The sequence below is a fragment of the Globicephala melas genome, chromosome 3, assembly GCF_963455315.2.
Source record: "Globicephala melas chromosome 3, mGloMel1.2, whole genome shotgun sequence".
Classification (NCBI taxonomy): domain Eukaryota; kingdom Metazoa; phylum Chordata; class Mammalia; order Artiodactyla; family Delphinidae; genus Globicephala; species Globicephala melas.
In genome coordinates, this window is record NC_083316.1 from 146101930 (window position 1) to 146124431 (window position 22502).

Sequence of the window (22502 nt, forward strand, 5' to 3'; positions counted from 1 at the left end):
CGGAGGAGGGGAAGTGGATGATGAGGAGAGGAGAAGGCACACTGGTCTTCAGCCACAAGGGGCGATCTGGGTCCCAAGTGGAGTCAAGAGAGGCTGGGAGTCGGGGAACAGGTGTCAGACAGCTTCTCTCCCTGCCTAAGGGGCAGGGTGCTCCCGAGAGACCTGTCAGAGGCATCCCCCATGCCTGATTTTGGGGCAGTGGGAGGTCCAGGGACAGGGTCAGGGATCATGTCGCTGAGTCTTTAGGCCAGCCATTGCCCCTGGTAAAAAAATGTGTCTTGTTCTCCTTCTGCCTTTCGAAGCCCAGCTCCTAGTGGAGACAGATACCTTCGGTAGTCAAGTCCGGATCAAGGGCAAGGAGACGGAATTCTACCTGTGTATGAACCGGAAAGGCAAGCTTGTGGGGAAGGTAAGTGATGGTCTAGATTGGGTGGGTCCCCCGGCAGCTCTGGGTAGCTGGAACAGTGCGTCCAGGGCCCTATCATTCCCAAATGGAAAACAGGCCCCATGAATGTGTGTGTGTGTGTGCGCGCACGTGTGTGTGTGAAAGAAGTCCCAGGGACTTCTCTGTCCCCGCACCTGCAGCCTGCCAGGCCGAGGTATCTGTGGCTGTGACTTTGGTGAGCACGCAGGGCCCTGATCTCTCCTGGTGGATGTGGAGCTCTGGCTTGCTTGGTAGTGGGAGAATCCTCGAGGGGTTCTGAGGCTCCCTGCCTGAATGTACCTGATGTCTGGGAACAGGGAACCATTAGGCCAAGGGCAGGGGCTGCAGCACTGTTTTAACAATCACCAGGGGTTTTACGACTCCTCAAAGCAGCGCCTCTGGAACCCAGCAGCCTCGTCAGCTCTGGGCCTCATGATTCTAGCATTTCAGGAAGATTTTATTACTTTGGAATAGGCAAGAGAGCTGCATGTAACAAATTAGGGCAGGGGTGGGGTGTGGACCCACGTGCCAGGAGTTCTGAGCCTCCACTGATGCTGCGTTTTGATGCTGCCCCCCTTTTTCCTAGTGTCTGTTTGTGAAGTTCATACACTTGCTTCCTTTGGATGTTCCAGTGGAAAGCATTACTGGTGGTAGCTCTATAGTGGCATGCTCCATGTTCCCTTCTCTCTGCAGGGACCCGACTCACCCCCTATCCAGTTTGTATATTGGAGGGGGCTGTGGCTTCTGCTGGACAGGTGGAGTGGGGGGTGGAAGGTAGACCCAGATCCCAAGGAGGATGGCTTCTTCTACTTGGCGGCAAAGACCTTAGGGGATGATTTGCATTTATTACACCTTGTTGGGGGGAAGGAAGCATGACCTCAACTCCTGTTTAAGCCATGGTTTTGACTTCCTGAATCCCTCAATTCTTATCCTTCTCCCCTCCGCCATTCCCAAGTGCCTGTAGAGAAGGTAACAGGCCGGGGACCTGTTACCTGGCTGGACAGAGCCAGGGTATTGTTGCTTATTATTTGTTAATAATGCCTCTGTTAATTGAGCACCTGCTTTCTGCCGGGCACTGAGCAAAAATGCTCCAAAATAATCCCAAGGGGTTGGTACCGCCACCATCCCCATTTCCCAGATGAGAAAGCTGAGGCTTGGCCACATCCGGGCACTTGTCCCAGGTCCCACGCTAGAGGTAGGCGGGCTTCAAAGCCCGGTTTGGAAGGCCAAGGAGTCCAGCAGCACTGCCCACACCGACTGGAGCTTCTCAAAGAGCAAAATAATAGTAATCCATGTAGCGCCGCCCCGGGATGCCAAGGAGTGGTTTTAATTAGTGATTCACTTTCCGCGTCCCGAGGCCGGCCCGCCGGCCAGCGAGGGGGTCCGGGGCAGGGGCGGCGGGCAGGCCGGGCGCCGGGTGCCCTGGCCTGGCCGTGCGTTTCCTGTGGCGGCGCGGCAAGCACCGCGTCAGGCGCTTTGTTCTCCTGCCCGCCTGGGCCGCCTCCCAGGCCCAACCTGCTTGCAGTTGTGGGCCCGGCTTTCTCCCCCCAACCTTTTTTTTTTTTTCTTTTTAAAGGAGGGGCCGCGCTGCAGCCCGCCGTGCCCAGTGCCTGCGCGCCCCTCCCTCCCCGTCTACGCGGTTCCCGGCATCTTGACCCCAGGAGGGCCGTCTTGGGGTCAAAAGAACAGCCCCGTCCCTTCGGGCTGCTCCCCGCCGCCGGCCGCCCTCCGCCCGCCCGCCGGCTGGCCGCTGAGTCACCGCTTCCACAGGAGCCGGCTCTGATTTCCTGCCCCCTCGCCCTCTCTCCCGTCATTAATATTGGGGATGGTTCATCTGGCGGCGAGGCTCCGCGTAGCCCAGGGAGGCTCGCCCCCGCCCGCCCCCTCCTCTCCCCTCCCCTCGCTCCGCCCCGCTTGCTGCAGCTCCCCCCATCATCCCTTTCCGGTCTTCTGGGCTGACCTGGGAGGCTCCAAGGGCGCCCCACCAACCCACCGCACCCTAGTCCTGACTTTGCCCTGGGCAGGTCCCCCTGTTGGCCTCTGCCTAGCCCAGCGCCCCTCACTCTCTGGCTCCTGCAGCTGGAACCCCGGGCCCTTGGGTTGCTGTTTCATCACAGACGCCCCAGCCAGTCAGACCCCGGTCCTGGAATTACTCTTGATAGCTGGTGTGTCTGCTGCTTCCCTAACTCCTGCCTCTGTTCTGGCCTCATACCTTCTGGGGAATAATGTCCCTCAGCGGCCTCAGGCTCCACCTCCAGGCCTTTCCCCGGTGCCCACCCTCAGCTTTCTAAAGCACAAAAGGGATCAGGTCTTCCCCACCCTCTGCCCCCAGCTCAGCTCAGAACCAGCCCCTGGGTCCTCACCACCTACCCGAGAAAGGCTACACTCCTCGGGGAGAGCTTCCCCGCCCTCATGGTCCTCATGTCGCGGACACATGGCACTGCCAGCCTCTGCTCCCTGAGGGGCCTTCAGGCTTTGTGCGTGCCGAACCCTCTGCCAGGACTGCCCTTCCCTTGACTGTCCGCCCGAGTTCTGGCTCATCCTGCCGTAGCCTCTGGCTTCACTGACTGCTCAGTCCGCGCACCCGCCCTGAAGCCCATAGCCCGTCACACAGCTGTCTCTCTCCGTTCTGCTAACCTGGGTTGTCACTGTCTGTCTTCGTGCCTGCATCCCCCTGCTGCATCCAGTTGTGGGTCCATCCATCATGTTCTTGTACCTGCCCAAAGGGCTGCAGGGGCACCAAAGAAATAGAAATGCGGGTGCTTGCTTTCTGAGGATGGGCTCTTAACCTACGGCCAGAATTAGCCACATGAGGCCCAGGAATCCAAGTGCCCTGACCTCACTGAGCCTCAGTGTCCTCACCTGTAAAATGGGAAGATACCACTGGCACTTAGTAGGCACTTACTTGTTAAACATGAGTTACCTTCCTCTTTGAAGCCGGGTCCTTCACCTGTGGGACTCCTTGACCTCAGCTTAGGCTCTGGCTCCTTTGGCTCGAGAGGATAGCTTCCTTGGATGGTCTTGACCCTGGGTGTCAATCTTCTACATCTCTGGCCACAGCTGGATGCATCTCCTGAGCCCCCAGCAGAGCCTTTGCCAATGTTCCAGACCCTTGGCTGTGCTACTCCCTCTGCTGCATTGTACCCATCATATACCAGAGCTCTTCTCCCCCTCTTCTCCTTGCCACCTCTCTGGACCCCACGTCCACCTGACCTAGGAGATAGTACTTCCTTTCATTCCATAAAGAGTTGTTGAGTGTCAAACACTATGTACTAGGCAGTTTTTCCCCATTTGTGGAGATTCAACCCAGACGGATTTTTCTCATCTGCCTCCTCCTGTGTGATTACCGGTGTGTCCTCTTTGGGGCAACATAGGGCCCCAGACCCTTTCAGGGCAGAGGGTACCCTGCCTACCACTGTATCTTTGTGAAGACTGCTTTGGTTGGAAGTGACTGAAACCCAATTCAAAATGCCTTTAAACATAAAAGGACTTTTTTGCCTATGTAACTAAAAACGTCCAGGGGGTAGTTCTAGTTTCAAGGAAGACTAGATCTAGGGGCCAAATGATGTGATCAGGATTCAGTCTTCAGGTCAAATAGAAGGAATAGGACTCCAGTTTGGAAAGAAGGAGGTTGGAGGTGGCAGAGGGGGAGAGATGATCAAATTCTACTAAATCACCAAGGTTCTGGGATGGGCTCTTCACTTACTCTCTAAATATTGATGATCTGCCTTGCCTGAACTGATTGAGTCAGCATTTTCAGAGGCGAGGCCCGTGCATATGTGTTTTTTAAAATCTCTGCAGGCCGTAAGCAGGGTTATAGAGGTACTCAGCAGAGGTGAGGGTCAAGCCCTGGGACAGCCTACTGTTAGTTTCTTATCCACTGGGTCTGAGTTCATGGTGGGGAACTTGTGACCATCATAGGCCCCATGGCTCCTCCCAAGGGGCTCCTGACCTCTGGAGTGTCGGGAATCTCGGCCTGAAGCCCAGATCCTCAACCCAGACGTGAATGAGCACGTGTGCCAGGCAGTGTGCTGGCCCTTGAACCTCCGAGTTCTTGCTTCATGCCCACGGTGGCTCTGTGGGCCTGGGGGAGGGGAGGCGTTTTGACGGGCAGCGCCCACTCTTCCATACCCTTTCTCCTCGTGGGCCTGTCTGGCGCTAGACAGCAGAGACGCGAGCTACAGGTGGCAAACGCAGGTTCAAATCCTGGCTCTGCCACTTAACAAGCTCCGTGACCTTGGGAAAGCCATTTTTGCCTCTTTGAACTGTTTTCTTCTACCAGGTAGAGTCTACCTTAGCGAGTGATGAGGATTAAATGAGACAATGCATGTGGAAATGTCTGGCCTGTAGTTGGCGATCAATAAATTCTGAATGATTGAGTGAATGGATGAGGAGGGAGACCAAGGCTGGCAGGCAGAGAGCTCCAGCCCTCTGCTCACTCTTCTCGGCACATCCCCCAGAGGAGGGGCCTCTCATAGCTCATGACTGTCTCTGGAACATTCGTAAGAGATCCAGGAGGCGGAGTCCGTTTTCTTTTGGAGGAAAACCCATTCATGTGTCAACCCCACCATTTCTATCCCAGCAGAACTCTCATCCATTTAACCACAAATGCTCTGGGCACCCCTGTCTTGGGCTAAGATTTGTGCTGAGCCAGGAGAGCAACTGAGAAGCAGTCCTGACCTCCTGAAGCTCTTGGGTTGATGAAGAGGCAGGCAGATACAGAATTGCTCTGTTGGGGAGCGGCGGGAGAAGGAATGGGTGTCGAGGGGTTTCGGAAGATGGAGTATGTGAGTTCAATAAAGCCTGGTGCTTAAATGGAGTCTTGAAGGAAGAGGAGGAAATGCCCAGGGAGCTAGATGGCAGTCAGGGAAGGCTTCCCAGGGGAGGTGGTTACTGAACTGAGCCTTGAAGGTTGAAAGCAGTTTTCCAGGCAGATGTTCTAGGGTGGGAAAACAGCCACGGTGTAGCCTTTATTCAGTTTGCTCTGACTGTTCCATGGAAACCAGCCAAGGGACCTGGACTCAGGTTGGATAGGCAGCTTCCAGAATTATTCATGGGGGGCCCAGAGCCCAGAGCCCACTCCTTCCTATCAGCCTTGCACATATGCCCGGCTTCCCTCACAATAGTCCCTCACTCCTCACCCAGTCCCTAATGTCCTCTGGGTCCTGTGTGTGTCTCCCAGGCCCTACCCCCCTGCCCACTCTGCAGCCTCCTCAAAAGATCTCTCCTCCAGAGAATGTTTTCTTACCCTGCCTGTCCCATTCTGCGAAGTTCAGCACTTTGTCTGCAGGGCCCAAGCTTGCCCTCTGCTCAAAGGTGAACGTTCCTGGAAGCTCCGGCCCGTTTTCCACTTCAAACAAAAGGCTGGAACTCGCACCTCAGTCTCCACGCACAGCCAGACCGCTGGGCTTCCAACTTGGCCTGGCATCCGTCTGTAACGAGGAGTGGGCCCGGCCTAAATTTGGAGATGTTAGCTGGAAACTCAAGTGCTGCTAATTCAGGCCTTCCAACTTTGTGTGTTTCCCACTCTTCCACACAGAGCAGCTCGACTTTCTCAAGGAGGAGATTCAAAGCCTGCTTCGCACCACTCTTTGTCCAGATCCAAGGAGGGAGGCCAGACTGTCCGAACCACCTGCTCTTCAGGAATAATTTAACATGTTCCTACTGTGTGCCAGGCTCGTTTATAAGCGTCATTCCTCATAACATCTCTGTGGCGCAGGAGTCGTTTTCCCTCTTTGATCCAGGCGAGGAATCCAAAGTTTAGAGTGGAATTAACTAGCCTGAGGTCACATAAGGAAGTGCTAGAGTGGATTCAACTTCTGACTCTGAATCTAGTGCTCCTTGCCTAGCATAGTCTCCCAGGGAGCTCACCTGGGACCCTGAAATCTCAGAACCACGGCTACAGGCTTTGAAGTTTGGCCATGCCCAAACTCTTATTTTTAGAGGCTCCCACCACTCTTCACACCAAACATTAAGAGGTACCGCATCACACATGTAATGGAATTTATATTTAACTATATAACAGTGGAGTTGATTGGCAGTTGAGTAGTTGGCTTCATCTCAGGTTTAGCGCACATCACTTGGGACTCCTTTCTGTTGCATGTGGTAGGACACTCTCAACTGTTTTTAAAGGACATGAGATATTGTTAGCCCACATAACAGTGAGGTAACTTGAACCTCAGATGCAGCTCGGTCCAGAAGCTAAAAGACGTGAGGAGGACGCGGTTTCTGTCATTCTCTTCCTCTCGGCTTTCCTTGCTCCAAGCTGGCTTTGTCGTCAGACAGAATTTCCCCTCATGGTGGTACAATGGCTGCCTTAGCTTCAGCATTACGTGTTTCCCAAGTGTAAATCGGCCTGTGATTTTTGGGGATTACGTACACAAGGGTCTCGAGGAACGCTGATTGGATGGCTCAGGCCACGTGCTGTGCTCTGCACTGGTCATGGGAAATAACGTTTTGAGTGGTCGGGTCTAGGTCTCTTGTTCTAGTAGAGCTGAGGTGGAAGCCCCTGGTTACAGTGCGGAGAGTGGAAGAGATGGATCCCTGAGTGGTAATGGGAGGATGTTACCTAACTGGTGAGCAGGGAAGGATGCAGGGGCTAGTATGACAAATCCACTCCATAGATCCAGGGAGTGAAATTGCTGAGGCCAAAGCTTGGGTCAGGCCCTCTCTACTCCACGACCCCAAGCCTTGGCCACCTGCTCATGCCCTCTCTACGTAGCCCTGTCCCTTGTGCCCGCCCTCCCCCTTCTCACCTCCTCCTCTCTCTTCCCGCAGCCCGATGGCACCAGCAAAGAGTGTGTGTTCATCGAGAAGGTCCTGGAGAACAATTACACAGCCCTGATGTCGGCCAAGTACTCTGGCTGGTACGTGGGCTTCACCAAGAAGGGGCGGCCACGGAAGGGCCCCAAGACCCGGGAGAACCAGCAGGACGTCCACTTCATGAAGCGCTACCCCAAGGGACAGGCAGAGCTGCAGAAGCCCTTCAAGTACACCACAGTGACCAAGCGGTCCCGGCGGATCCGCCCCACACACCCCGGCTAGGCTGGCCCCACTGTGGCCCCGCCAGGCTTCCCCAGCCCACACTCACACTCACAGAGAACTGCAATCAGAGGAATATTTTTACATGAAAAATAAGGAAGAATTTCTATTTTTGTATATTGTGTTTAAAAGAAGACAAAAAACTGAACCAAAATTCTTGGGGGAGGGGAGCGATAAGGATTTTATTGTTGACTTGAAACTCCCTATGACAAAAGACTCACACCAAGGGACTGTTGTCAACACACAGGTGCTTGTGTCTCTCTAGGAACAGACAACTCTAAACTTGTCCCCAGAGGAGGACTTGAATGAGGAAAACGACACTCTGAGAAACCAAAGTCCTTTTTCCCAAAGGTTCTGAAAGCAAAAAAAAAAAAAAAAAAAAAAAAGAAAGAAAGACAAAAAAAGCAAAAAAAAAAAAAAAAAAACAAAAAAGAGAGAGAAAAACAAAGAGAAAGTAGTAACCCCTCACCCCCAACATACTCCCCCCTCTTTCCCAATCCCCTGTCCCTGCCCCAGACTCCCAACAAAAATCGCTCTCTGGTTTGCAGTCATTTATTTATTGTCTGCTGCAAGCTGCCCTGAGACACCGCGCAGGGAAGGTGTGCCCCTCGGAATTCTCGGCGCCTCGACTTCCGACGACAGACGGCCTCGTCCAATCATGGTGACCCTGCATTGCTCACAGTTCTGGAGGATGCTGCTATCAACCTTCCATGACTCACGTGACCTAGTACACCAATGAATAAGGGAATATTTTAAAACCAGCTATATTATATATATTATATATATATAAGCTATTTATTTCACCTCTCTGTATATTGCAGTTTCATGAACCAAGTATTACTGCCTCAACAATTAAAAACAATCGACAAATTATTTAAAAAACCATGAGGCGAGTGGTGGCCGGGGGCAGGGCTCAGGTGCCCTTTGTGTTTCATTCTTCTCAGTCTGAGGTCATTGGGCTGAGAGCTGGGGCCTTGCTTATTCATTCATTCATTCATTCATTCATTCGACATGGGCTATGCTCCAGGCACTGTTGTAGGCACTGAGAATGCAGCCTTAAACAAAGCAGATGGAAACCCTTGCCTCCAGAAAGATTAAATTCCAGCGAGTCATGATTCAGTGGTTTACTCAGTCATATGTTCACATGCATATGCTCTCACATACATTTACTCTGCACCTCCTATGTTCCAAGGCCTTTCAAGGCCCTGGGGATTTATCAAAGAACACAAGAAAAAAAAATCCCAGCCCGCAGGGAACTTCACTTATAGTAATTCTCTTGATAGCAATGATTCTCTGCTTCATCCACTGACTTATTAGTGGAATCACTTATTCAACATATATTTATTTAGCCCTTACTAAATGCCAGGCACCCTTTTAGGTATTGAAAATTCATCAAAGAACAAAACAGACAAAAAAAAAGAATCATGCTTCATGGAATTTGCAGTCTAGGGATTATTGATTGAGTCATTTGTGGAGTCAACACCTGGGTTTTGCCAGGCACAGGCTGAACAAGGCAGTGGTGGTCCCCACTCTCCTTCTTCGGGTGGTGGAGGGGGTCAGAGGGCCCAGGTCAGGAGGGGACCTGGTGTTTCTCTCCTCAGACTCTCGCGGGCTGGAGCACGAGAAGTGTGTTTGGCATCGTGAACTTCCAGGGGCCTTTTCTCCTACGTCTTCTTTCCTAGGGCCTGCCCCAGGATGTGGAGGTGGAAAGCAGATCGGGCTTGAGGTTGATTGAGGCAAAGGTGCCTCTTATAAGGGTCCTGCTGCTGTCACCTGCCTCCCTTGAAAACGCCGCTTGCCAAGAATGGCCAGAAGAGGTCCCCCGTGAGGCCCTACGGAGAACGAAGGGGCAGGCCTGGGGGGTGGCGTGGGGGACAGTAGCACCTTCTCTGCGGAGAGCTCCGGGACAGGGATGGAGCTTGGCTTCTTCCAAGCTCCCTCTATGACCTGCCTCTGAGCTCCGGCCAAGCACTGGTTCTATCTTTCTTTATCCCTGGGCCCCATCCTGCGTCCTGTGTGTCTGTGGCTCGCCCTCCTGCCTGTCACATCACATCTCCTGAGGGCTTCGTGAAGCCCTTTCAGGGGCACAATCTCATTGTGACCTCCTGATAACTTGCGAAGAAGGTACTATCATTATCCCCATTTTATAGATGAGGAAAAGTTTGTCTGCTTCCCTGAGGTCATGGAAAAAGTGGTGGGGCCGGTATCCAAATCCTAGACCCTCTAGGACTGCAGTACCTGCCACTTGGTGAGTGCTTAGTGGGTGTCAGACCCCCTGCTAGGTGCTTCGTGTCCACCGCCCAGGCATCCAGCAAACATCCCTTGTGTGGGACAGAGTTTGACAGGTGAACAGACTGGGGCTCGGAGAGATCACTGACATGCCCAAGACCTCAGGGAGCGGGTGACTGAGTTTGAGATCCTTGGTGATAATAATTGTGGTTGTTATTTATTGGGCACCTATTATGTGCCAGTCCCTTTCACCCTCTATTATCTTATTGAAACAATAACCCTATGAGATGGATATGTACTATCTTTTGCATTGGAGGTTTCAGAGAAGTGAAATGACCTGCCCAAAGCAATCCAAGCTAGAAAATCGTGGCACCGGAGTTCAATCAACCAGTCATTCATTCATCTGATAAATATGTACTGTTTACTCTGTGCCAGATGCTGGAGATACCGCAGTGAGCTGAGCAGAGCCCTTGCCCTCATGGAGCTTACATTCCATTGGGGAAGATACAGTAAGCCAAATAAATATAAAATATGTCAGGTAGTGGTAAATCATAAGGAAAAAGAAAATAGGGTGAGGGGTTAGAGGCGATGGGGCTACTATTTTAGATAGAACGGTCAGGGAAGGCCTCTGGAGGGGGTACCCATGCAAACACTGAGGGGAAGAGTATTCCGGGCAGAGGGAAGAGAGAGTGCTAAGGCCTGGAGGCCTGTCAAAGGAATAAGGAGGGCCCGGTGGGGCTACTGCAGAATGGACGAGGGAGGCTGAGTTTTGGAGGGGGCCAGACTTGAACTTTTTTATTTGGAGCGAGATGGGGAGCCACATGTGATGTGCCTTACACTTGAAAGGGACTCCTCTGGCTACTGCATGGAGAAGGGTGGGCAGACTCCAGCCTGGGGCTGCCTGAGGCCATAAGGATCCTGCCCTACCTCCCGCTGCTGGCTATGCTTGCCTCTTCCCCCCAGCACATCCTCAGGCCTCCATCCTCATCCCACAGGCTGCTGGTACCTCCCACACCCAACGCCTCGCCTTTGCTCCCTCTCAGGGGCCATGGGGCCCCTGATGATTTCCTTTCCTTGGCCCTCTAGAGCAGTGGTCCCCACCCTTTCTGGCACCAGGGACCGGTTTCATGGAAGACGATTGTTTTCATGGACCAGTGATGGGGGAGGGGGTATGGTTTTGGGATGATTCAAGTGCATTACATTTATTGTGCACTATATTTCTATTATTATTACATTATAATATATATTGAAATAATTATACAACTCACCATAATGCAGAATCAGTGGGAGCCCTGAGCTTGTACAACTAGATGGGCCCTTCTGGGGGTGATGGGAGACAGTGACACCCGAAGTGTGTTGCTTACGTCCAGTCTACTCCGTAAGATGCAGCTTAACTGTCACTTGCCACTCACTGATAGGGTTTTGATATGCCTGCAAGCAATTGATTGATTATGGCCTCTGTGCAGTCAAACCTCTCTGCTGATGATTATGTGTATTTGCAGCCGCTCCCCAGCACTTGCGTCACCACCTTGGTTCCATCTCAGATCATCAGGCATTAGATTCTCATAGGGAGCTCGCAAACTAAATCCCTTGCGTGTGCAGTTCAGAGTAGGGTTGGCGCTCCTATGAGAATCTAATGCCACCGCTGATCTGACGGGAGGCAGAGCTCAGGCGGTAATGTGAGCGATGGGGAACAGCTGTAAATACAGATGAAGCTTCGCTCACTCGCCTGCCGCTCACCTCGTGCTCTGAGGCCCAGTTCCTAACACGCCATGGATCGCTACTGGTCCATGGCCTGGGGTTTGGAGACCCCTGATGTAGAGACTTGCTGCGTGCCCTGGAGCGAGTCACCTCCCCTCTCGGGGTCTGACTTTGGAAGATGTGGACAGAGCTTTCTGGATATTTCCTGAGCTATGAGAAATATGTTAATGATAAGTACAGCGGACTGGCAAGAAGATTTCTCAGCCAAGGATGATGTCTTAGGATGCTTGCTTAAGGGAAGAACTGAATGAGTGTTTCCACAGTCCAACTGAGTAGAGCCCCAGTAATAACAGCCATCGCTTTTGAAACACCTACTATGTACCAAGCATGATCTTACTGAATCCACCCAACCAGCCTTTGGGGTGGGCATTTTTTAAAATTATTGTTTATTTATTTTTGCCACGCTGCGTGGCTTGCAGGGTGTGGGATCTTAGTTCCCCAACCGGGGATGGAACCCCAGCCCTTGGCAATGAAATTGTGGAGTCCTAACCAATGAACAGCTAGGGAATTCCCTGGGGTGGGCATTTTTAGCTTCACTTTATAGAGCAGGCTCAGAGAGGTGAAGTCACTTGCCTGAGGTCACATAGATAGTCAGTAGAGGAGCTGGGATTTGAACCCAAGTCCGTCTGTTCCTAGAGCTATGGCTTGACGCCAGCCTGGATGCTTGGAGCACTCAGCATCTGTCCAGAGTTTCAGTCTTTCCCCCTAGCCCCCTGATCCTGCCTCTATGTCCATCATCTCCCACGCCCCCGGAGGTAGGAGGCAGATATAAACCACATTTTCAGGTGCCTAATGTTGGCCCATCCCTGACCCTCTGGATCCTCCCCAAGATATCAGTGTCCCAGAGGTCACAGGTATCTGGGACCTAAGGTACCTGAGTTTGTTTTCCTCTTGGCCACTTGGCCAGCTGTATGACACTGGTCACATCATGTCTTTTCTGTGTGGCAATATCCTTCATTAATCCAACTGTTTTTACCTTGCAGGGCACATGTAATGTTCAAGAGATAGGAGAGCAAATTATTGGGGATTATTCCTGCCTAGTAAGAACTGGAAGGCACCCATGCAAGTGTTTTATCCTCAGTCTTTTCTCTCCACCTCCCTTCAACTTTTTTTTTTTTTTTTTTGTCCGTGGCCCCAGCAGCATGCGGGACCTTAGTTCCCTGACCAGGGATCAAACCCATGGCCCCTGCAGTGGAAGCGCAGAGTCTTAACCACTGGACCACCAGGGAAGTCTCAACCTCATCACTTTAGAGAGGAAGGAACCACGACTCAGACAGGGGAAGTGACTCGCTCCAGGGCACCCAGCAAGTTACTGACAGAGCCCATTAGATGACCAATGAATAGAGATGATGCTGATAATAAAACAGCAGGGTATATAGCAAAGGGAGGTGAGTCGGTGCTCTTCCAGGAAGGTCAAGGGTCAGAGGGCCCCTTCAGTGGCCAGCCAGGTCCCTCTTAGCATCCTTCCAAAATTTGCTTCTCTGACCCAAAAAAGTAGAGGGCGGAAGGAGAAGGTTGAGGTCTCTTGATCCCAGACCCTCACCCTCTTGCCCCTCACCCCTACTCTGTGCTCTGTGCCAGAAGTGAATAGAGATGGACCCTTGCCTAGCATTTCAAGGGGCCAGTAAGCAAGAAGAGTAGGATCTGTCCCCACATCGGGAGAGGAGTGGGTTTGGGGACGAGAGCGAGCTTTCTACCTACCCACCCCACCCTTGGGCATTGTTTGGATTTAGTCTCCTCCCTCTATGGCCACCCCTCCCCTGGCCACTGGCGTAGGAGAGGGAAGTGACATCTATCAGGCACCTATTCTAGACCGACCCTTATGATGACAGTGATGGACACACACCTTGTTCAGGATGGTTCCTGGTGCAGAGTAAGCTCTTGGTGGTACCTTAGCTATTACTATCATAACATTTGATTGGCACAAGGACATTGCAAGATAGGTGTTGGAAGGCCCATTTTGTAGATAGGGAAACTGAGACCCACAGAAGGATGCAACTGGCCGTAGGTTTCATGATAGAAAGTGACAGAGCCGGATTTGAATCCAGGCTTCCCTGTTTCTCCTTTCCACTTCCCCACCATTCCTCCTCGTCCCTGCCTTTGTTGGGGTTGGAGAGGGGAATAAAGCACCAAAGTCTGGGGCAAGAGAAGTAGAGTGTCCCTACTGGGTGGGTGGGGAGGACATGACAACAAGGAGAGGCTGGGTCTGGGGGTTTTCCTACCAACCAGGTAAACTGAGGGGCGGGGCAGGGGGTATAGCCCCAGGCTGAGTGTGGGAATGAAATGCTCTCCTGGCTGCCTGCCCAGCTGGAGCCTAACAAGACTGGGCTGGGATGCTCGGGGCTTGAAAGCCTCATAAATGGGCAGAGGCCTCCCTCCACAGCCCCAGGATTGGGGCTTCCAAAGAAACAGTAGTGAATGAAGTGCTAAAGATGTGAAGGCTGCCCCCCAACCATGCAATTAGGTAGCGGGTCTGTTACAAACATTAGGTGGGGAGTTGGGGACCAGATGGTGGCGAGGCTCACCCTTGCTATCCTGTCTGGAACTGCCTGGCCCCCTGGCTGAGGTTTCCAGCTCTGGCAAGGAGAGAAGACGGCGGGAAGCCCCGGTGCGTGGACCCCTGCAGAGCAGGCCGTTAATGAACCAGGCATTCCTCCCGTCCCTTGGGCAGCTCCACGGACCTATTTAGCACTTGCTAGAATTTCTGCCCAGCTCCTCCACTTGTGGAAGGAGAAAGTCTTTGAATGTTCCGGTCTGCCAGACTGACCACTGCAGCTGCAGGACCTGTTGTGGCCCCTAGGGTGGGTCAGAGGTGCTGACTCATTTTAAAAGACTGTCAGACTGAAATTTCATTTGCCTAAGCCAGGCAGGGCTAACTGTCACCTACTGAGCACCAGCTCTGTGTGGGCATTTTATCCAGTTCTCTTTTTTAAGTCTCACCATAATCCTCGGAGGTAGTTATTTTTATCTGCTTCCTACCAACTGAGGAAACTGAGGCTCCGAAAAGGTCAAGGTCAAGTAGGTCAAGGCTTGGTTAAAGTCATCCATCAGACTCCTGGAATCTTGCACATGACTCTTATTACCACAAAGCAGCCCCCCAGGGAGTTGGTCTTAACCTGTTCTATCCAAGGACGGAGGATCAAAGAGGCAAAGTGATATGCTCAAAATCACTCAGTTATTAAGCAGTGAAGCCAGGATTTGAAACTACGTCCATCGGGTTTGAGAATCTTACCTCTCTACTCCTGCCAAATCTCCACTTCTGTCTCTGTTTCTGGGTGCTTTGGCTACAATGGACAGAAACACATGAAATCTGACTTAAGCTTATAAGGAAATGTATTGGCTTGTAGAACAGAAAAGTACATAGGCACTGGCTTCAGGCAAAGCTGGATCCAGGTGCCCAGGCTCCTCTCCCAGTTTCTGCTACATTGGCTTCATTCTCAGGAAGATTTTCCCTGTAGTTCCTTACATCTTACTGACTTAAGAACTTCAGAGAAAACGGAACATACCTTTTTCAGAGGCTTCAGTAAAAGTCCCAGGGCTGATTCTGATTGGATCAGTTCTCTCTATTCTTGAGCCAATCACTGTGATCAGGGAGACAGAATCTTTCAGTGACAAGACCTACGTCATGGGCAAGTCCTCCTTGGAGCTGGAGTTGGGGGGGCGACCATTGGCCAGTTCCACCAACTGTAAGGTCTGAAAGGGGTGGTTTCCCAAAGGAATATGGAAGTGTTATTACCAGAATAAAGGGGCAAAAGCAATAGAAGTCTGCTCCGGTGTTCTCCACTTGGGTGTGCATCAGAAGCTCCAGAAGGGCTTGTTAACACACAGACTGCCAGGCTTCAGCCCTACACGTTCTGCTTCGATAGGTCTGGGGTGGGCCCAAGAATGTGCAAGTTCCCAGTGGATACTGCTGCTGCTGCTCTGGGGGCCACACTTAGAGAACCACTGACCTGTACCTTTCTCTTACCCTCATTCTTTTCTCCCTCATCTTGTCCTACCGTGTAAGGGCATCTGTACCCATCCAGGACCTTCAGACTGGGGATGTATATACCTTGTGCTATGTGAGGTCTTTCCGAGAGGCCCATGGGTACAATAATCTTATAGGAATCAGGAATCGATGGACAGATCCTCAGCTTTCCTGAGTACTCTTTCCTAATCTGATCTGCTAGAGAACTTCCCTATGGTCCCTGGCTCCTTTCCTGCCGCACATTCCACACAGTCCCTCCTCCAATTTACAGCAGAGAGGTACGCCTCTTGCCCTCCCTGCATCTCACTGCAGGCATTGCCTTGGATGTAGAAAACTCTAGCTCATGGAATGAAGGGATGATATCGGTGTGGGGAGCTCCCTTTAATCATGGCGCCATGAATCTACCATAAGGCCTCAGGCTTTCCCTTGTCTTGATATTGATCTGTTCTGTAAGGGCAAAATGTGGATCCTGTTTTGGTCCAGGTGGGGTTATTCTGAATTCAGGTGCTGTGGGAGTATTGGCAATTTTTCTTTAATTACCTCGTCTCTTTTATTCATTCCCCCAATGTTACCTGGAATGCATTCACTACTAAGGGATGGTCTTATGAAAACAAAAGAAGTATCAATGGTGGGAGTAATTTATTTTATTTAGGGGACACAAACATGGCTAAATTCCATGCTTTACCTATCCATCTGTCTACCTACCTACCTACCTACCTATCAAACCATCTTGGAATGACGATATTCAAGATTTTGAAAATGCATTCTTTGAAATACCAGTCTGGGTCCTGCTGCACTGTCACCATCCTCTGAGATGAGAAAGAGCCTGGTGTGTTTCTCATCCATCCATTCCTTGGTCCATGTCTCTGTGGAATATTTTGCCCAGTTTCAAGAAGGAGGAGATGAAACCTTCCAAAATTACTTCCTACAGGTCATATTTGAGTAAAAGATCTTGTAGCAGAGGAAAGTTAGTGTTTTATCTTTTCTTGAACATTTATTAAGACTTGCAGGGGAAATACTTTCATTTAACTTTTGCAAAAAGATGACTGGCTACCCTAAATTCACATTCATTTTTCACTTGGGTGGAAATCTCTTATATGCTGTCACTTATCACTGCTCATTTATTCATTCTTATTGTGTATTTATTAGAATTAGATGAACTTAATTGTGAATGGCATGGTTTCTACTGAAAAGATATTCTCTTCAAAATTATTTAAGGGGGTTCATGAGAAAAAAGTGTGAAGACCCCAGTCTGGTTCAATTCGGGCATCCGTACACTCTACAGTCAGGCACAGATATACAATCAGAAAACATTCCCCAGGGCACTGGCTGCTTGCCTGCCTTGCGCAGCTGGGACCACAGAGGTACCTCAACTTGGTCTCATGGGGAGACCCCAAGAGGCAGCCCTTGGGGAGCTCGCACAAAGTTGAACGTTGTGAACAGATGGACTATAAGACAGTAAGAGAAGAGCATGTAGATAGAAGCCCCAAAACTCCGGATGCACAGAGGACTAACTGGGAAAGAGGTGAGGGGTCAGGAGACTTAGGAAGGCTGAATGAAATTTAACTGCAAGGAGAAATCGGGGAAGGGCAGTCCAGGCAGAAGGAACAGCAAGGAGAAGGTGGAAAGAGGCAAAAATATATGAAGATTTACAGAATATGGCAGGGCAGGAGCTAGGAAGCGCAAGGTGGAGCGATGGGAGATGCAGCTGGGATGGGAGAGAGAGAGAGACAGTCAAGGCTGTGGCTTTCATAGCCCCTATTTTTGCACGCCACTCCTGTATGGTGCACATATGTCCAAGTTCACACGCACCCTGCTCCGCACACACAGGAACAGTCAGTCACACTCTGACGCTCAGTCAAGTGTACACACCAGCACTAAGATAGCGCAGGGTCATGCCTCCCTCCTGCCCTCTTTTCTCCTTCCTTTCTGCCTGTAACATTTTCTGAGTGCCCACTCTATGCTGGATTCCTTGGAGATAAAGCAGTAGATCTCTGCAATCTCTGCCTCCCAGAGGCTTATTGAGGTGACAGACAGTTAAAAATGACCACACACTGTGATTAGTGACACAGTGGGCCAGGATAGTACAAAGGGGGAGTCAGTGAGGACTTCCTGGAGGAAGGGTCCTGGAAGCTGAGAGCTGAAAGAATGAGGAAGCATTGGCAAGAATAGAAGTGGGTGGGAGGGGTGAAACATTCTAGGTAGAAGCAGCAGCATTTGCAAAGACCTGGCTAAGAGAGCACAGCCTCCAGGAAAACACAGAAAGGAGGCCAGGGGAGGATTTATGATTTCAACACAAGAGTGGCAACTTGGTTGGCAAAAATGGGGGAGGGGATGTTACTAGAGGACTCTCCTCGGGTTTCTGTTTTGTTGGGGAGGCTGGGGCTTGGGCTGATGGACAAGAATGATGTTCGTGGGTACCACACCTTCCTCAGGCACCTCTGGGGACTGCTTTCGAGTCAGATGTGGCTCCGTTCCTCAGAGGGTCATGGCCTGCATCAGTGGTTCCCAACCGGGGTGACTTCAGGACACTCGGCGGTGTGTGGGGATGTTTTGGTTGTCACAACTGGGGGGCAGCTACTGGCGTCTAGTAGGTAGAGTCTGGGGATGCTGCTAAACATCATACCATGTACAGAACAGGCCCTATCACAAAGAATTATTTGGTCCAAAGTGTCAATTGTGCTGAGGCTGGAAAACCTTGGCCCAGATCCATTTTTCAGGAGAGCGGCAAAATGGTGATTCTCTACTTCTATCATTTCTTCTGCAGTGATTGACTGGGATTCTTCTGTAAACAAGAACTCTTCCCCATCAACTATTCAGTTACCCCAAGAGGTAATTCACACAGGAAAGACAAGTACTTGATTCTTTATTTACCAGTTTTCAGAATAATTCATCAACTAGCATTCTCCAAAGATGACCAATGCACTTTTTTAGTATCTCCATGAGAATTTTAAGGAACTTAATGTCTTGCAATCCATAGACGTGATTAATCTTTGTGAAGGTCAGATTCCTCCATCTTTGGCCAGTGAGGACTCCTTAGGTTGGCCCTTGCGTCCTTTTGTCACTGCCCTAGTGTTCTGATAGCTTCTTTGCTTTCTGGTGTGACAAGTTGTCCCTGGTTCATCTTGTATGTTTTAAAGCTCTTGGCACAGTGCCTGGGACATAATGAGTGCTCATCTAATGCTGTGATTATTGTGAGGCCAGAAGTCAGCTCCTCCAAGTTGCTTTCCCTCAACCCCCAGGGCATTCTGACACTTGCCTTCTGTACCTCCAGACGGTCTGGGGCAGGTCCTGAGAGTAATGAAGGTTCAGGTTAGCCAGAGAGGGCTGCAAACAGTGGCTCTGTCGGACAGAGGGACCTGCCAGCCAAGAGTGCACGTCTATTAGAAGCCAGGGTAAGCCAGCAGAAGAGAGGGGCAAATTAGCTAATTCAGGAGTCAAGGCCTTGCTTTTGTCTTCACTGTCAGTTTTAATCCTGCAATAACCTTTGACCTAAGCCTTGGGGCAATTAGTACCTGCAAGTGAAGTAGTGGTGGGTTTGAACTTCTGCCTTCCTCCCGGGCTAAGTCAATACCTTTGTATTCTATTACATGTAATTGAGGCAAAAGGGTTTATTTAAGCTAACAAATGATTATTTCCCACAATAGAACCTCCATCCCAGTTAGCGAATTGGCTCTTCCAGGCATCCTATGTTTTGTCTGCAACCAAAGCCTGTATTTCACTGACTGCTTTGTCCTCTTTTCTCCTTTTTCCTTGCTTCTCTCTCCTACCCCTCCCCTTTGCCCTCACAATTCAATGTAACTAGCATTCACACTGAGCCTCCCCTGTTAGGTTTAGGCATTAGGCAGGCCAGGCCCTTAGATCCCAGTACAATTCTGGGCCACCCCAGAAGGATCTCACAGCCTAGTGACAAAGACAGACACATAAACAGATAAATTATAAATTATACTGTGGTGTGATAAGTGCAAAGTAATTCAACAAGTCTAGACAAAGAATTTGATAGATGGTGTGGAGGAGTCTTTGTGCAGAATCTAGAAGGGAGACAAGACTGGAGACATTTGAACCATTAGACGTGAGGCTTCCATGGACCAAAGAGGGATTTTATCCAAGTGACTTGAGGGTAGTTATTTAAAAGAATGTGGCAGTACAGAACACAGATTTTGTTCGGGATCCCTGCTTCTCTATGGTGTCATGTACTTTAGAGAAGGCTTGTGCCAATCTCATCCTCGGGGTGAGTCTTGATTCATCAAAGCCCGTCATGCTAACTGCACTTCTCTTGCCAGTGATTGGCTTAAGACAGGTGCATATGACTCTATTCTGGCCAATGAGCTATGAGGGGAAGTCTGGGGTGGTGGTGGTGGGGGCATGTTTCTATGGAAGTTTCTTAACCCTTAAAAACAGACACAAGGAAATTATGATCACTTCTCTGAGTCTGGATTTTGGTGAGGATGTGATGGCTGGAGCTGTTGTAGCCTTCTTGCAACCATGAGGAGAACCAGCTGTTATACTGAGGGTGGTAGAGGAAAGAGAAGGCAGGAACCTGGGTCCTTGATGCCATTGTTCAGCTACTGAATAAAGCAACATGGGTCCTTCCTGCCTTGAGACTTCTCACTGTCTGAGATAACAAAATGTTCTTGTATGTAAGTCTGTTTCAGTCGGGTTTTCTGTTACGTGTTGCTGAAAGCTTCCCAACTAATAATACAGAAAAGGAGATAGAATTTGAAGAATGAGTCATGAGAAGGAAAAGAGCATTTCGGGAAGGGGATACAGCCCAGACAAAGGTGCTGAGACAATAGGAAATGTACATTTTAAGTGCACGGAGCCTTAGTTCTGAGAGGTGAGGTCAGATAGGCTTCAGCCAGGTTAGGCAGCGTCCCATTCCCCCTCTCTCTGCCTCCCTCTTTTCCTCCATTCCTCCTGAGTGGTTCCTCCTCTTCAGCCAGTCTCCTCTCCAAAGATACACGGGAGGGAGATGCAGGTAGCAGCAATCTTAGCCTAGATATAAAGTGTTTACTGAGTATTCACTCTGTGCTAGGCCTTGTGCTGGGCTGAAATGGTCCCTCTGAACAGATTGCCTAGTCCAGGGACAGAGACAAAAACGTAAACCTATGTTTCTAAACATGTGATCAGTTTTAGATTGGTTCATGGGCTAATATTTTTTTTTATTTGAACAGTTATGAATTTATTTTAATGATCAATTTCTATACATGGCAGAAATATACATTTTCCTTTCAGATATGTTAAAACAAAGGAAAAAAAGGGTCAATTTAAGGAAAACTAGTTGGTAATGTTACAGGCAGTATGGGAATGTGGTAAAACTTGTGCAATGAGAATTGAATAACATGTACATGCACACGTGTGCATGTGCGTGTGTGTTAGTCTGCTCAGTTTTGTTTTTTCTAGTCATTCGAGAATAGACTTCTGTTCTTTCAGGAACTTCTGTGTTTTATGTGGTTTCACTGGGAGATGCCATGTACATATATGACTATTCCTACTCCCACCATATTCAATTGGCCCAGGATTTTCTCTCAGGATTTGTCAAACCATGAAAATTCTCTTTCTAGTGGCAGAAGCTACGAGACATGAGACTTAGGAACTGTTGGCCTGTTCCTTGCCCTACCAAGGACCCTGACCTGGAGTGAGGGAGGAAGGAAGGAAAAGAGAAGGAGAAACAGAAGATACAATTCATTCTTGTTATTCATGGTAGTTATGTTCTATAAAGTGACCACAGACTGAACCAGTGAATATCCAACCATTGCTCTTAGCGGAAATACAGGGCAGGTTCCTGTGAGCCCCTGGTCACAACATTTTCATCAACTGATCAGTGTATAGCTTTGTTTTACTTGTGTTCCTGTTTAAAGACACCTTATTTAACATACGTTGTTGATTCATTACCATTAAACTCACAGCCAGCAGCGCTGTAACTCACTCCAGAACGAACCTTATCTAACACACATGTTTTCTCCATAAGTCACATCACAGCCTTCTTGCACTTAGGAGCACGAGACAGCACCTCAGCGCTATGCTTGGGGGGTCGTTTTCAACAGTGAAATCACCAACAAAAAGCACTAAAATGAGAAAAAATATGGCATCAAATAGACTTACAAAAAGGACACTTTTTCATAACATGGGAGCTGAGACCAGAAAACAGAGTGTCTCCTAGTTTGACCTTAGCTGGGAACATGTGTGTCGGATGACTCAAGTTTTTCTCCACTCTGTGAATGTCCACAAATGACTGTGAAAATGCCACAAATATTGATCTAGGGTTTGCAAATAAATTTTAGCAAGTAGACAAATTTACAAATACAGAATCCATGAAAAATGAGAATTGATTATGAGAGAGAGAGGGAGAGAGTGCTTGCTCAGCTCTGCTGGAATTTGAGTCACTGGCTCTAGCTACTTCCCTGCCCTTTTTTTTTTTTTTGAATTTTTTTTTAAATTTATTTTTTGGCTGTGTTGGGTCTTCATTGCTGTGCACAGGCTTTCTCTAGTTGCAGTGAGCAGGGGCTACTCTTCGTTGCGGTGCACAGGCTTCTCATTGCAGTGGCTTCTCTTGTTGCGGAGCACGGGCTCTAGGCATGAGGTGGGCTTCAGTAGTTGCAGCGCTCGGGCTCGGTAGTTGCAGCCTGTGGGTTCAGTAGTTGTGGCTCATGGGCTCCAGAGCGCAGGCTCAGTAGCTGCGGTGCACAGGCTTTGTTGCTCCGTGGCACATGGGATCTTCCCAGACCAGGAATCAAACCTGTGTCCCCTGCATTGGTAGGTAGATTCTTAACCACTGAGCCACCAGGGAAGTCCCATTCCCTGCCCTTCCTATGGCTTGAATGTTCAATTTTGTTTGATTGTATGAGATATTTCAAGGTCCTTTCTACACCCCACCCCTTTTTGTTTTACCCTAAGCTGATGCAGTTGGAGTTCTGTTGCTTGCAACCAAGAGTTCAGACTTAGTATATAAAGCCCTTGGCACATAGTAGGCCCTCAGTGAATGTGGGTCCCTTCCCTCATAGAATACAGGGTTGGCTAAAGGTAACCAATGAACGTGTGTCCTAGGGAGAGACAGTGGTTAAGAAAAAAGGGCTTTAT

The 22502-nt window shown here is 49.9% G+C and overlaps 1 protein-coding gene across 1 annotated transcript in view; it reads left to right on the forward strand.

The window, feature by feature from the left end:
* The window catches only part of FGF18 (fibroblast growth factor 18), a 34172-nt gene extending 26394 nt beyond the window's left edge, over positions 1-7778 (forward strand). The window contains exons 4-5 of the mRNA XM_030829888.2: positions 303-409; positions 7202-7778. Of these exons, the coding sequence (XP_030685748.1) occupies positions 303-409; positions 7202-7468 (374 nt within the window). The 3' untranslated portion in view covers positions 7469-7778. The remainder of the gene's footprint in view (positions 1-302; positions 410-7201) is intronic.
* The last annotated feature ends 14724 nt before the right edge of the window (positions 7779-22502 follow it).